The 14,952-nt window shown below is 38.6% G+C and overlaps 1 protein-coding gene across 1 annotated transcript in view; it reads left to right on the top strand.

Moving 5' to 3' along the window:
- The window catches only part of LOC122814467 (zinc finger protein 91-like), a 493,609-nt gene that overhangs the window by 327,610 nt on the left and 151,047 nt on the right, over positions 1 to 14,952 (top strand). Inside the window, exon 13 of the mRNA XM_044087047.1 lies at positions 11,760 to 12,050. Coding sequence (XP_043942982.1) covers positions 11,760 to 12,050 — 291 coding nt within the window. The remainder of the gene's footprint in view (positions 1 to 11,759; positions 12,051 to 14,952) is intronic.

Raw genomic sequence — 14,952 nt, 5'->3', positions numbered from 1 at the left:
TGTTTTCCTGCAATAATCTCACGGACTATCAAACTGTTCATATGCAGCTCTAGTTGTGAGCCTGCATGCATAGCATTTGACTTCATCAGATCCAAGCTTAGCAAAAGTTCTAACCAGCATCACATCCTTCCTCAGATTGGCCGAAACATTTGAAATGAGTGAGTATGCAATTCAGTCCAGAAAAGGAATAAAGCTAAGTAGCAGCAGGAAATGCTAAAAGCCAAAGAAAAATATAAACCTCTTGAGAAAAAATGGAAGAAATCTGGAAAGCCTACATTTATACCAGCAAGTGTGGAAAACTTTTGGGGCAGCCATATGTTGATCAAGATTTGAAGCATGAATACCTAATGACAGGTGAATTTAAACTAAAAGATGAAAGGCTAACAATGGCAGCTTCAGATGGTGTCTGCATATCTAGTGGTTCACAAAATGTCTGAGAAACAGATGAATGTAGGTTCTGCAGTACACAAGTAGAAACGGTTACGTCTTGTTCCTGACTGTAACATACTTGTATCTCAGTGTTTATACTGAAAGGTAAAATAATGTGACAAACTTGTTGACTGGGGGTTATAATATACTTGTATCTGAGTGTCTATACTGAAAGGTACAATAACGTGGCAAAATTGTTGACTGGGGTTGTGTAGATATTACATTGTACAAGCACTGAAAATATGAACTGCAAAGAATTACAAGTGAAGAAGTACTGATCACGAGAGCAACTAGTGCTAACAGTTAAAAAAATAAAAGCAAGAAAATTGGACATTGAGTTGAAGAAAAAAGGGTAACATCACCAGCCATACTGGGTTACATGTCCTTCCAGACATTCAGACCTCAAACTGAAGGCAAGAAAACTAAAGGAGGTGGTGTATCAGTATTCATCAAGGATAAATACACCTCCAGACTGGTCAAACAGTACGACACCCTAGAGATATTTTCAGCTGCAATTAACTGCTGGTAGGACACCTATTCAAGTCATTGCCAGCTACAGAACCCCCTCATTGAATCAGGACACCCACTCTGCCTATTTGGATCAACTTGAGTCTATTAAGATACATCCTAACACAATATTTTTGGGCAACTTTAACTACCCTAGCATTGACTGGGTAAATTTTTCTTGCTCAAACTCACCTGCCCAAAGGTTCCTCGACTTTGTTATCTCCAATGCCCTGGACCAGCTGGTTTACATTCTCACCAGGGGCACTAATATCCTGGACCTGGTGCTTACAAATATGGGAGACCACTGTAACTCTCCCACTGTGAATTCATTTCTGGTGAGATCTGACCACAACTCAGTCTCATTTGAGGTAACTATCACACCTGATCCTCCTCTAGTAGCAACTAGACTAAAAAACTTCTCCAAAGCAGATTTTAAGCTCTTACAGAATGCTATAAATAGCTTCATTTCACCTCTCCCCTCAAACAGAACTGGTAACTATGCTGAGCTGTACACCAATGCCCAATACAAGCACCTGTATAACTGCATTGACTCAGCAGTACCTGCTAGGACCAAAACAAGCTCTTCAAGAAAAAGCAGACCTGCCTGGTGGACTACCACCGTTAACAGGCTTTACAATAAAAGGAAGAAACTGCTGTCCAAGAGTAAGAAGGAGTAGGCTCTAAAATGGAGACACTCCCTCCTCAGCTTAAATAAGCAAATAAGACTTCTTGTGAAGTCCTCCGAGGCAAACTATGAATCCAAATTAGCTTCCTCAACCAAGGACATACGTAACCTAAAAGGTAATGCTCAGATTTGTATGGAACTGGTAGTTAATGCTAACACATACACTGAGCCGGTGCATATAGTTAACCTGCCAGCCAACAGGTTTGGTGAAAACGTCACTCCCCCACCCCCCACATGTACTTCATGACACCCCTACCACCTGTCCCCTACCTAGTATCTCTAAAGAGCAGGTTATAAATGCCCTCTCAAAGGCCAAAAACACAGCATCAATGGGAAATGATAACATTCAAGGCTGTGTCCTACATGGGCTGAAACAAGAATTAGCATCACCATTGGCTACTTTTTTCACGGTGGTAGTGCTGCGGTAGCATTGTCACCTCACAGTAAGACGCTGCCCAGTTCAATTCTCAGCTAGAGAACACAAAGGTGGTGCTTTTACTGACCCCAGGAATTACAGACCTATTAGACTGACTAGCCTTATCTGCAAGGCCATGGAGATAGTCATCATAGACCTTATCAAAAAATATATAGATAATCTACAAACACTAGATCCTACCCAGTTTGGATTTGTCAAGGGGAGATCATGCTTGTTAAACCTGGTGGACATCTTTGTGACAGTCACAAGAGCCCTGGATGAGGAGAACTCTGTGCAAACAGCCTACCTAGACCTGGCCAAGGCATTTGACACACACTTTTTCACTCAGGCATCATTGACAACCTTTCCCAGCTAGACATCAACCCTTATATCATAAGGTGGTTTGAGAACTGGCTCTCTGATAGAAACCCATACCAAGTCATGGCCTCAAACTCAATGTAAAAAAATGAATTATCATCCCATTCAGCAAGAGCGATGCTTCTGCAAATTACCACATTAGTGACAATACCCTAAGTACGCACTCAGTGGTGAGATATCTGGGCACTCAGGTTGACAGCAACCGTGCCTTTGATCACGATGTCTCCAGAGTGGTAAGAAGGGCATTCTGTATGGCTCATCTCATAAGTAAGGGCATTGCCCCGAGAAAAAGTCAAGTTATCATCTCCCTATCATCTTCACTCATAAGGCCAATAATTGAGTGCAATGCTCCTTTTGGTATGTACCTTTCAAAGCACCTGCAGCAATTGGAGAGTCCACAAAGATTCCCCAAAAAGAAAATTGAAGGCAGCTATCCCATGTGGATTGGCTGAAATTACTGTCACTTTATTCTGTTTTATACATACTACTCAGAAGTGATCTCTACACTGCATATAAGGCGATCTCTGACCCTGCGTTATTGGAAATGCTGCACATCTGCAAGTAAATGGCACATGAGTTACTCGCTCTAAAGACCTAAAACTGGTATGAGACATCAATAGATTCTGCTGGAAGGATAAATTTGTCTCCCAGAGATTACCACACTTTTGGAACAGACTCCCACTTCACATCAAACAGAGCACCTCATTGGCCCTCTTCAAACACAATCTGAATGATTGGATGGGTAACCATAAATTCACCCCAGGGGTTCCACCTGTGTCCCTCTTGGATAGGGGCAACAGGTGCTGATCATAGTAATAAGGGTAAAATTTGAATAGGCTTATAAGGGCCTTTGAGCCGACTACACCTAATGACTGTAGTGTCCTGCATACTGATGTACTTAAAATAATAACCTTTCAGAACATGTTACAACAATGTGGAACAAGCACCCCTGGATAGTTCTAGTAATAGAGCAACTGGGCTGTTTATAAAGAATTTTCAAGCATACTTATATACGCTACCAGTATGGGTAATTCCATATGAACTACAAACAGAAAGAAGCAATTCTAGGTGCATTGCACGGTCCTGAAGAGAATACACTTTGCAAACATCAAAGGCTGAAGATATAGAGAGTTCCTGAATTTTAACTATACCCTAAATTTGGAATGGAGTCATTTCTATCATATTAAAAGCCTAAATATGTTGGAATCAAAACTGAAAGGGAAGAAACCATGTAGGTGTATCGAATGCAGTAAGTGTTAAATACAAACTGAGATATTTCTTATGTTCTCCTTTTCCTTGGCTCCTTCCAATTTCCATCACCTTTATTTTCAACTTGGATTATTCTGTTATCTACACATCTCCAATATTAATAGAACTGCCTACCATCATCTAAACCACCAGCTCAATTTCAAAGGTTTCTCTTACAAAATAATTGGGTAGCATTCTTAGATAAGTTCTGCAACCAAGTACAGCACAAATTGTCAGGTATTTGCTTCATAGGGTGGCTTGCATTTAAGAAGACATGTATTACACATTGTCTTTGAATTTATGCACCCTTGGTATGGTTGGTAATTAATATTGCTCTTTGCGGTATTCATCTGTGAATCTTAGCCCCTATTCGCTAAATCTATAATAATTGATATACTGCCGGCTTGGTATAAACCTATGAATCTGTTAAAGTATCATTAAAGTAACACTAACAAACTAGGTAAATCCACACACAAACGTAACCTCAAGGATTCCAAGTCAAGAAGAAGTCTGCTCGTGCATAAGACCTTAACGCAATTTTATTTAGTTTTGTACAGACAAGTAAAACAGCGTTTTTGCTACTCTATATAGGTAGCTTCTTCAGAGGTTAAAAAGTGCGCGAAATCAGCGCTCTTTAAATGCTACAAGTCCTTATGAATAAGACACTCCCATCACATGTTTATTAAATAAACACGGTCCCTACTATCAGTATGGTTGTGTTCAAGTAATGACTGAAAACAAGCCTGATGTGGCAAACGGCCACTTCAATACAATAAAATCAAGCAACTAAAAATGATTAAAACATACACTTGCTAGTGTATAAAGACATAGTGATTTACATGTAGTATCACATTCAGAAGTGCACAAACGTATAAGCACTTATACAGATCAAGGCTAAAGAGAAAGATGTGTCCACACATGGGTTTTAGTTAATTGTGTTCACCATACAAACAAATAACTGCCTACCAACGGTAATAAGAATGACATACTACCCTAGAAGTGTATGACAGCCTAAAAAAGACTATTTAAATAACTGTTAAACTTAAAAAGCAAAAAGACAAAGTAACACTAAACATTAAAACAAATCAAGATTTATGCTGTATTATTTTGAATAATAAAGTAAAAAATAGATCAGCAAAAGGAGAAAAGCTATGTAGAGAAATGTAAAGAAAATTTACAAACCATGCAATGTATGATTAAAAACAGATGTTTTGAGAACTGGGAAAGAAGACACCAACATTAGAAGCACTACCCAAACTAGAAGAAACTAACAAATCATGGGAAAATTTGTGCGAATCCTGTTGCTGATACTAAATTGATGAAAAAATGCAAAGGAAACAGTAAGAAATACTAAAATAGAATATCTAAAATGGAATAAAGTGACTGAAAATCAAAACAGAATTAAAAAAGATTCCTAAGTGGAATGACAAAGGTCTAGATGCTGTACCTGACTAATGGCTGAACGTGCTAACATCTTTACACTATTATTATCTGAGTAAGATTTTTATTTACATATTCTGAATTGGCACAGTCTTGGGTAACAATGGGAAAAACTCTACCTCTCATTTAAAGAGAACCTGTCTGCAGTGCTAAGAGCTGTCAACCAATAACTTGCCTTCCAGCAACAACATGCAAATTGCATATATAATTAGTTATCAAGCTCAGCATCTCCAGAACCTCCTCACTGGTGTAAGAGAAAGCGCCCTACACTATGTAGATTCAGATTTGTGTACATGACAATATCTTGATGAATGTAAATGTCGAGAGACAGTACATCAAAACTTAAATGTTGATGTTGGAAATGTTGACATATAGGTAGAAAATGCCACTTACAGTGTGTAATCATGGTACAGTGGGGATCGGGGCACTGGCCCTTTTCCCATTGTAGTGTGATCTCACAGTTAGTATATATAATTAGCAGGAAGTGTGGAGACACAGAGGGAGTTTGTCCTCTCTGCAAAAAATTTGGAGGTTTTGTTTTCATATTCAAGGTTCTGACTGTCAGTGTTTTGACACTCAACGTTCAGGACGTTTGATCTAAAGACGATTCCCTGGATTGATACTGTCCCTCAAAGGTCATTTATTCTCTATAGCACGTGATGGTATTTAGTACATTCTGATACATTCTCATGTTTATTAGGTTTTAATACTAGCTTATTTATGGTTTTATTGTCTCTTTTAATTGCATCTTATTATGTTTTATTGTAGCCTGTAACTAAACAACTAAATAAACTTGAATTGTTTGAGCTATATTTGAAGTAACAGGCCACTTTACAGTATGGTTTTCTACATCATTACTTGCACCCACATACTGACACATATGCTGTTGCCATGCATACACTACTAGGCTGTACAGTTAATATCATATTTAGGACCTGGTTCTCTATCTTGTCAGCCTGTGTGTAATTGTGCTACCAATGTGACAGAAAATCAAGCACTAACATCTGGACACTGTTGCATAAACTGTTTGAGCACAGAGCTAATTTCACCTTGTTTCTAGCCATATAGTACCCAAACTACTATTACTGTATCTTATTTGGCAAAGTACCCTGAACCATTATTGTTGAACCCCACTCCCCTAGCAGGTCAGTTACTGCATTTGCTGTCGTGCCCATTTGTACTAAACATCTCCCCGTTACATTTTCTAATACCATGGGACCATAGTCCGCCCTTTACTCATCTGGTGCAGGCATACTAGTATTAGGTAAGCAACTGTGTCATGTTCACTGTTGACCCCTCGTTGCTACGTAACACTAAGTCTGTGAGAAGTGTAGATACCATTTCAAATGGGGCAAACCTCTCATGTCACCCTGCTGATAGGGCTCACCATACCCCTCTGCCATTACAGCAGTAACTCTAAGCCCACATGCTGTGGTACTAACTATATCGTGGCTTAAGCCACATAGGCAACAAATCAATACACTTCAGTCTCAACAATGCATTCACATCTCACCCACTGTGGTCATAATGGCACTTTTAGCTGATACAGCGCTTCCAAAAACACCTCCTCCTGCCACTGAAAGCAAAAATCACCCAGATGTACAACTGAGCCTTTATGGCTTCCAGAGCATGCTACCACATATGATAATGACCTAGTCACAATTTACTCTATAGTCAGACATATTAATGGCTTACAGAGCATGCTACCACATATGATAATGACCTAGCCACAATTGACTCTATAGTCAGACATATTAATGCACCACCCACAGGGCCAAACAGAGAAAGTGATGGTATGATATCTGTAACTCTCAAAATTCATGATGCCATCAGGACACATCCCTTCACATAAAGTATACATATGATCTGGTCATTGCTTATGTGAGAATGAGCATCCTTAGATGTTTCATGTTGGAAGAACATGATTGTGCACTCAATGTATTTTTCTCCTAGGTCTGGAAAGAAACTTGCTTCTTTAAATAGTTATTTATTTAAATTCTATGTACAGGAACAAACACATTAACATAAAACAAATGACTAGTTATACGGGTAATCTTCACCAGTTCTTGCCATATGCATTACTAAAATTCATTAAACAACTATAAACTGAAATTAAAATATTAATTAATATTTCTATATCAATTACTTCAGTTTTATTCATTTGACATATTCTATGGTTGTTTTGTTTCCATCTTAATAGTAGACATTTTTATGACACGCTAACAGTGACAGTATTTATACATTTTGTAAATGAAGGTGTGATGTAACTTTTTGAGTTCTTTGTAGTAATTTTCCTGGCTGTTGTTAATGCATTTCAGAGACGATGGCATGGAAAGAAGCTAGGCTTGTAGCACCTTCCCATCATCACAAATTATGCCATAAAAATATTTCAGCAATTGACTCATTATCTGACGTCATTCTGGCTGGTTCCAATGTGTATCATCTTGAAGGGAGATGGTAGACAGTCCTGCCTGCTTCATCTTTCCTCCTCAGGCCATCTGCATACTGGCTAAGCCATTCTCTACCTTCAAAGTGCCATTTTAAGCAGATTCTCTCTGCTACACCTGTCAGCCTAAGAAATCCCATTCAGGCCAATCTCAATATATTTGCCATCCTGGCACTCTCAGGGTAGGAATCAGCTTTGTACAGATGGCCATCCTGGCACTCTAATGGTAGGGATCAACCTTGTACAGGTGGCCATCCTGGCACACTCGTGGTAGGGATCAACCTTGTACAGATGGCCATCCTGGCACACTCATGGTAGGGATCAACTTTGTACAGGTGGCCATCCTGGCACTCTAATGGAAGGGATCAACCTTGTACAGATGGCCACCCTGGCACTCTAATGGTAGGGATCAACCTTGTACAGATGGCCATCCTGGCACACTCATGGTAGGGATCAACTTTGTACAGGTGGTCATCCTGGCACTCTAATGGTAGGGATCAACCTTGTACAGATGGCCATCCTGGCACATTCATGGTAGGGATCAACTTTGTACAGATGGCCATCCTGGCACTCTAATGATAGGGATCAACCTTGTACAGATGGCCATCCTGGCACTCTCATGGTAGGGATCAACCTTGTACAGAAGCCATCCTGGCACTGTCATGGTAGGGATCAACCTTGTACAGATGGCCATCATGGCACACTCATGGTAGGGATCAACTTTGTACAGATGGCCATCCTGGCATTTCTTAGTAAGGATTTATTGTAAATCTTATGACACCAGAGTTTTTGTCTTATGTATATAAGTCTAGATCAAAAATCAGTTTCCATGTCCTGCCAGCTTGTCTATTCTGGGGCAGGGATTGGTGCAACAAAACCTTGGCAAAGACTGCATAGGGTTATATTATCTACCAAAAAATATTGAAGACTATGTCAGAGGAAACACTGGTTTCTGGAATCCGTAGATGGGACTGGATAAGGGTCTATATTACATTCTCGAAAGCTGAAATTGTCGAATCTGACGTTGTCAACATGAGTATATCGAAACTGCAGAACAACGAACAAGTAAACGGAAATCTCTGTAAGAGGAGATTTCCGTTTACTTCAATGTAGTGCAGTCTTGGAGTTGGTATATTTAAGTAGCGGGTGGTGTAGGGGGTGCAGGGGGGCTTGACCCCCTGCCTACACCATTTAATTTTTTTTTTTGTTGTTGTTGTTTTTATTTTTTTCTGAACATTCGATGTTTTAACAGTTCGATCATTAGAGGTCGACCTTTAGTGATTCAAACTGTTAAATATTCAATGTTCTAATATAGACCCAATGGACAATAGTAACAGTTGATGGTGAGCTGTTGGGGGTGGAGGAACAAAACATATGTATAAAAATGGTTTCCGTGCCTTATCTCACAGGATTTTTTTATTACTAATCTGAACTGTCTGTATAGCACAGAATGAAGTACTAAAAGGTAACAAGGACTGGCTGCACTGGTAATAGTAATTATCAGCTATTGTCCTTGTGGAGAAAGAGAAGTGGGGGGATGAAGAGAGACAGACAGAGAAAGACAGAGATGAAAGAACAGAGGGAGAGTGAGAGCAACATCTGGTCTAAAATATAACCTGCATCATTAGATGTGTAAGAGGTATGCTAAGATACAGAAATAAATGTTTTCCTCTACGCAGACTAGGTAATTTTTTGGATTAATACATACTGCTGTCAGCTGTCATAATCACAGAACATGGATTAAATGAAGAACAAGTGTGCATTTGTGTAATAGCACAGTGGTTAGCAGTATAAGAATGGATCCTGGATAATGTACAGCATGAAGACACTTGGTCCTCAGAGCTGTTGTAGCATTTTGAGGGGGGGGTCCTCTTTATCATTTTTTAAACTGTAGGAAACTATTTGCCTGCTTGCTACATTTGTAGTCAACTGTTCTCTGCAGTTTAAACAACACACTTTAATGTTTCAGTCCTGTCTTGACCCCAAACACAATACTGGCATTCAGCATGCAGTAATGCATTAAAGCTTGACTGGCATCTGCTGATCAAACCCAACTAACCCTTCATGCCAGGGGTGGCTGCTCCTTCACCCCACCTGGGTTACACCTTTGCTTTTCCCCAAGTAATGCAAATGCAATCTCAGATGATGAGAGTTTTGTTCTGAAGATTATGCACATCGTTGTCAGAAATACTACAAAAGGTTGTCGTCCTGTGAGGCTTGAAACAAAATGACCTGGGACACAGAACGAAAAAAGTAGTTTTAAACAGACAAAGATAATGAAATGATACATTTTTGTGTCTGTAATATTCATGATTTGATACCATGGATTCCTGCTCTAGGCAGCATGCAATAACACAAATTGCTTTCATTTACTTGTAGTTTCTTTACAGTCACTAGACAAATGATCAAAGTTGCTGGACTGGACTGACAATTTTTGACTTGTAAGTAAGAGGGTCTGGACTACAAGTCTAACTAATTAAGAAGGCCCTGCTATTTAGATATTTTGTCTTGTACAGAGTTAATTTTAATTCAGTGAAAAAGAAAAAGGCTTCCAGACACTCCTGTTTAGCAAGTTATTTACTCACACAGAATGTGCATATATGAGAAAAAATATATTAGCTTCTGAGTGGGCTTGTCATTTACATAATCTAATATCCCATACCATGAATAACAGAATGCATTTAATAATCTTTTCTCGGTCTCTTAATGTGGCATTCAGTCTTGCTATGTTCTGAATTTTGCTATGTACTTATTTATTTTATATGTAATATTATTGATTGAAAGACCGTGGTGTATTTTCTGCTGTTTGAGCTCATGTAGTGGCTGAAAATGATGAATATATCAGTCATCTTACCCGCTGAACAAATAAATAATATGTACCACGGTACTGTACAGATAATAAGGAGCCATGCTTTAGTGAGGCGAATGAATCTGTGCAAGCCAGAATTACAGTACTATTTATTTATTTGTATTTGTTTACGGGAAAGTTGGAATGGGCCAAAACAGAGGAAGCCTGAGGAGAAAAGCTCCTAATGTGTTTTGTAGTACAATATTACTATCAACTTTGTACAAACACATAGATCGTTTAGGAAAGATGAATATTCTGACAGGGATAATGTTGTTGTTGTTGTTGTTGTGTCTTTCAGCTTTTCCTGGTTAGGGGTCGCCACAGCGGAACTCCGGTCCGCTAATGATTGGTAGTTGATTTTTACATGCCGAGTTACCAGCCCTGATGCACAACCTTCAACGAAGGTACGCCCATTCACGCATGTCTCCACGCAGAAGACGCTCTAGCTGAGAATCGAACCGGACAGCGTGAGAATATTGTCAACAAAAGTTTCACAGTATATGCAATGGAGAAAAAGAGAAAAAAATGGTGAACAAAGAACATCTAATGCATTTCCAGTATAGCTACGAGTACTCTGTACTGGGTAACAAAATTAGAAATATGTATTATCAATGAAAAGAAATTCTAGCTATATTACTGGATGTATGGTGGGGAAATCACAGACTAGTATTTAATATAATTGGAATATGAGTGCTATATTTCACCTGCTATTAATTTATTAACATGAAAACAGTATAAAAATATAGTCAGAGAATAAAGTAAACAAAAGCTCAGAGCCTGACAGTTGATTTTCCGTCATAAAAAGACTGCATTAAGTGAAGTTATGTTTTATAATAATTAAAATCACTTACAAGTAATTATTCATGTGTTATACTTTACTACTGAATCAGCTTGGCAGCACTCTGGTTTGTTAATAAACAGACTTGGAAATTAAATTACTTTATCTGTTTTTATGTGTTTGAACTTCCAGAAATGTTACATTTCGTTAACTTGAATAAGTATGTGCTGAGTGTATAAACTTGAATACATGAAATAAAAACGGAGTTAACGAACGTTCAAAACAATAAACATTCAGTCTTACATAATTAAGCAAAACTTTGTAAAAATGACTGTTGGCCCTTTAAATGGAGGTGGTCACTTCTTCACATGTTCTGTTTCCTGTGCTCTAAGAATGAAACCAAGAAAAAAAAGGAGAGAGGGTGGGCTTCCTTTATTACGGTGTTTGGATTTGGATTCAGTAGTTGATTTAATTACTCTTTTTTGCTAGAAACCCTTTGATTCTGGATTATGGGCAGCAGTTTTATATTGTCTATATTAATAGGATTTAGTAAAGAACAATAAAACCTTCCTGTCCTAAAGGTAGACAAGAACTTCCAAAGAGAGGCACATGGTGAATTTACTCCTGCCTGATATGAATCAGGGCTCCCAGAGACTGAAACTGCAGTATATACAACAGGAAACAAACTGCAGGGGGAAAGAAGAGATGCAGAATATGTGTACTACAAATGGGAGAACAGAACAGTGTTGTGGAGAGCACAGACGGAGACTGGAGTTGTTCTGCCAGGAAGATGAGGCCTTTGTTTGTGTCCTGTGTGTTCCTAAACATTCCTGCCACAGGTTTGTGTTACTGAGTGAGGTTGCCAGTGTGTATAAGGTAAGGGAGGCTGCCTAGTGACGTATTTCCTGTATCTGATATACTAATGTGATTTTTGTCCTGAATTTTCAGCCTAGCAGGTTGCTGTCATTGGGTTATATGTTTATTAATGGCACAGTGACTGTATGTATACAGTTACAGATAAAAGGTGGGGTATACCAACCGAGAGGATTAATTACTGTGATTTATATAGCCTCAGACTGTTCTGATATGTTGAGGAAAAACGGTCTTGTCTTAAAAAAAGTTTAGCTGTTCCCTGCACCAAAGTTTAGTGTTAGCTGGCCACTAACTCTGCTTATAGTGACAAGTAAAATGATAGTGTTAGGCTAATAAGTTTCACTAGGTGCAGATATCTGAAAGCAATATTTGCTTTAGGAAAGTCATGCCAGACAGATCATATGTAGTTCTTTGACTGGATAACCAGCGTCTTACAACTGAAGTGGTCTCTAGACCCTTGCCTTTGTCTTTAGTAAGGTATTTAATGTGGCTCCATGTAAGCGATGAGAAGTCGTATTTCAGGGTAAGGAGTAAGAATGCTGTGGGGGTTTTTTTTTTTTTGTATCGTTATGTTTACTCTATGTATGTAATTGTGGAACTTTTCTCCGATTTTCTCCATGGGCTTCTGCTGAGAAGCGATATTGTTGTTTAAACTTAGTCAGACTTTCCTTGTCAACAAAAGTAATAACTAACTAAATAAATAATATAAATACAAGCGTAATCCCTAGGATGTACATTGGGAAAGCCCACAAATGCACAGCATTTGTTCCAGAGTTGTCGGTAATAGCTGTTTATATTGTGAACAGTCCTAATAGCTTTTCTTACAGTCATCACTGTACTGTCTCATTAAATTAATGCATTTTTTCTATGTAATTTCTGTTAATTTTTTTACAGAATCTTTGGACTCGGTACCAGGACCTTTTCTTTTTGTTTGTCCATTACTTCTTGGATCTCCAGGCCATGAACCAAGACCTCTAGCTGACCAAAACTGCTGACAGCTGCAAACTGGGTGTCATTGTCTAATGTTCCTTTGACACCCAAACCCTTCAGAAAAAATATATTAAAAAAATACTCATAAATACCTGATGTACTAAAAGTGGGCTCAAAATTAATTGCAGTATTGTCACATTAAAGATCGTGTTTAAAGGTGCAAAATGACCTTTTGTTTTTTTTTTTTTTGTATAAAAAAGTGTTCACTTGCATTTATTATGCATGTGAACACTTTTTTTATACAAAAAAACAAAGGTCATTTCACACCCATGCATTAAAAAACTTTTAAATATTACTTCTGAGTGTGGAAGACTAAATGTAGTAAGCTGTATGTATGGCATTAATATTCATGGGAGGCAAGGGTGGTTACATCATTCTGGGTTACAGCTTTAATAATGCTGGATTGCCATGGGTGATTGTAAGTTATTGATGAAATCACTGTCACCAACATAATGGCATAGGCAGCAGAATGGTGACTGGGGTGGGGGGAAACATAGACGTCAGGGCAACTACAGGTGTGCAATAATGGCACTTCCTCAGGTACAGGGATGTAGAGTGATGGTGGACACACTAGCCAACAGGGGAACTACAGCTGTGCCATAGCAGTGCTTCAGCAAATCTGGAGATATGGGGTGGGGCTACTAGATAGAAGGGCAGACAAGACTGGGACTGTGGTGTGTGTGTGTAGAATACCAATGCCTATCTACATGTTGCAGAAGTAACTGAGATTCAGAGGCATGCAAATCAGCCGATAATGAGCTCTTTTCTCATAAACTTTCATAATTCCTGTTCCTGAACTGCAACATAATGCGTCATGGGAGCAGGGTCTTTTTAGTGCAAGCCATATGGGTCCTGCTAGGTCCTTTCATGAATTCCCAGGAAAGTTTTATACTTAGAAAATGCATGTTGATGAGACTCAAAAGTGTTTAACAAGCATATTTTGGTATGTAAATCAGCTGCATCATGTTTTTCTGTATTTCTTTATTACTTCTAATAGTGACCTTTACATTGTTATATTTTATTGATTCAGTAAGTGTATGTATGCACATGGTCTAAAACTAATTCTACTTGTCACCTTACGCATTAGCAGCACAGTAAGCAAAAAAAAGCCTTGTAATGCACAACTAAACCTGAGTTTGCAGAACATCCATTTTCTCCCTGTCGTTTGTAAATTGCTCTACAAGTAAATTAAAAAAAGAGTCCGTCAATTCCAGACATTAAACTTTCATAATTCCTATTGTTCTGAAATTGCATATTGATGCCAAACCCATTCCGTTATTTAGTTTTTAAGTGACTTAAAGTAATGTTTAATAAATATGCCTGGTTTTAGGTGTTTGTTTTTCTTTATTATTGGTAAGGTTTTTGTGAAGGTTCCAAGTGACACTTTTAAATTTCTACGGTGAAATTTCTTGTTTAGTTGTATAGCTTCATAGGTTTATACTAGGCTAACGACCACTAGGGCCCTTATAAGCCTAGCCATGCAACCCAAATGTGACCCACAAATTTGATTTATGTAGGTAGTGATTTACTAACTGCCTGTGTCCATCAGAGACATTAGAGCCAGACCAGGAGTGAATTTCTGATTACCCATCCTTTGGTCCAAGTTGCACTGAAAAAGGGATAGGGAGGAGCTCTGCTTCACATGGATGGGGATTTTAAGACTTTTGCCATTTTTCACTACATTTTAGAAACTGGAGGAATACTTAATGATTATTTATCGGTTCCTGCTTTCATGCTTGCCTGTGGTCCAGAAGTGTTCATTAGCTATCCGTATACTTCAATAAGAGGAACACTGTGTGTGGGGTTTGCTACTGCACGTTGGGGATACAAGAGATACATTAAACTAAACTGGCAGGCATTTGGAGTTACTTGCAAACTATGGAAGCGAACCTTTTTGAAATGCCCATTGCTGTAG

This window comes from Protopterus annectens, chromosome 10.part0 (genome assembly GCF_019279795.1).
Source record: "Protopterus annectens isolate FY-2018-M chromosome 10.part0, PAN1.0, whole genome shotgun sequence".
Classification (NCBI taxonomy): Eukaryota; Metazoa; Chordata; order Ceratodontiformes; family Protopteridae; genus Protopterus; species Protopterus annectens.
Note: the sequence above shows the minus strand (reverse complement) of the source record. Positions and strands in the feature narration are given on the sequence as shown.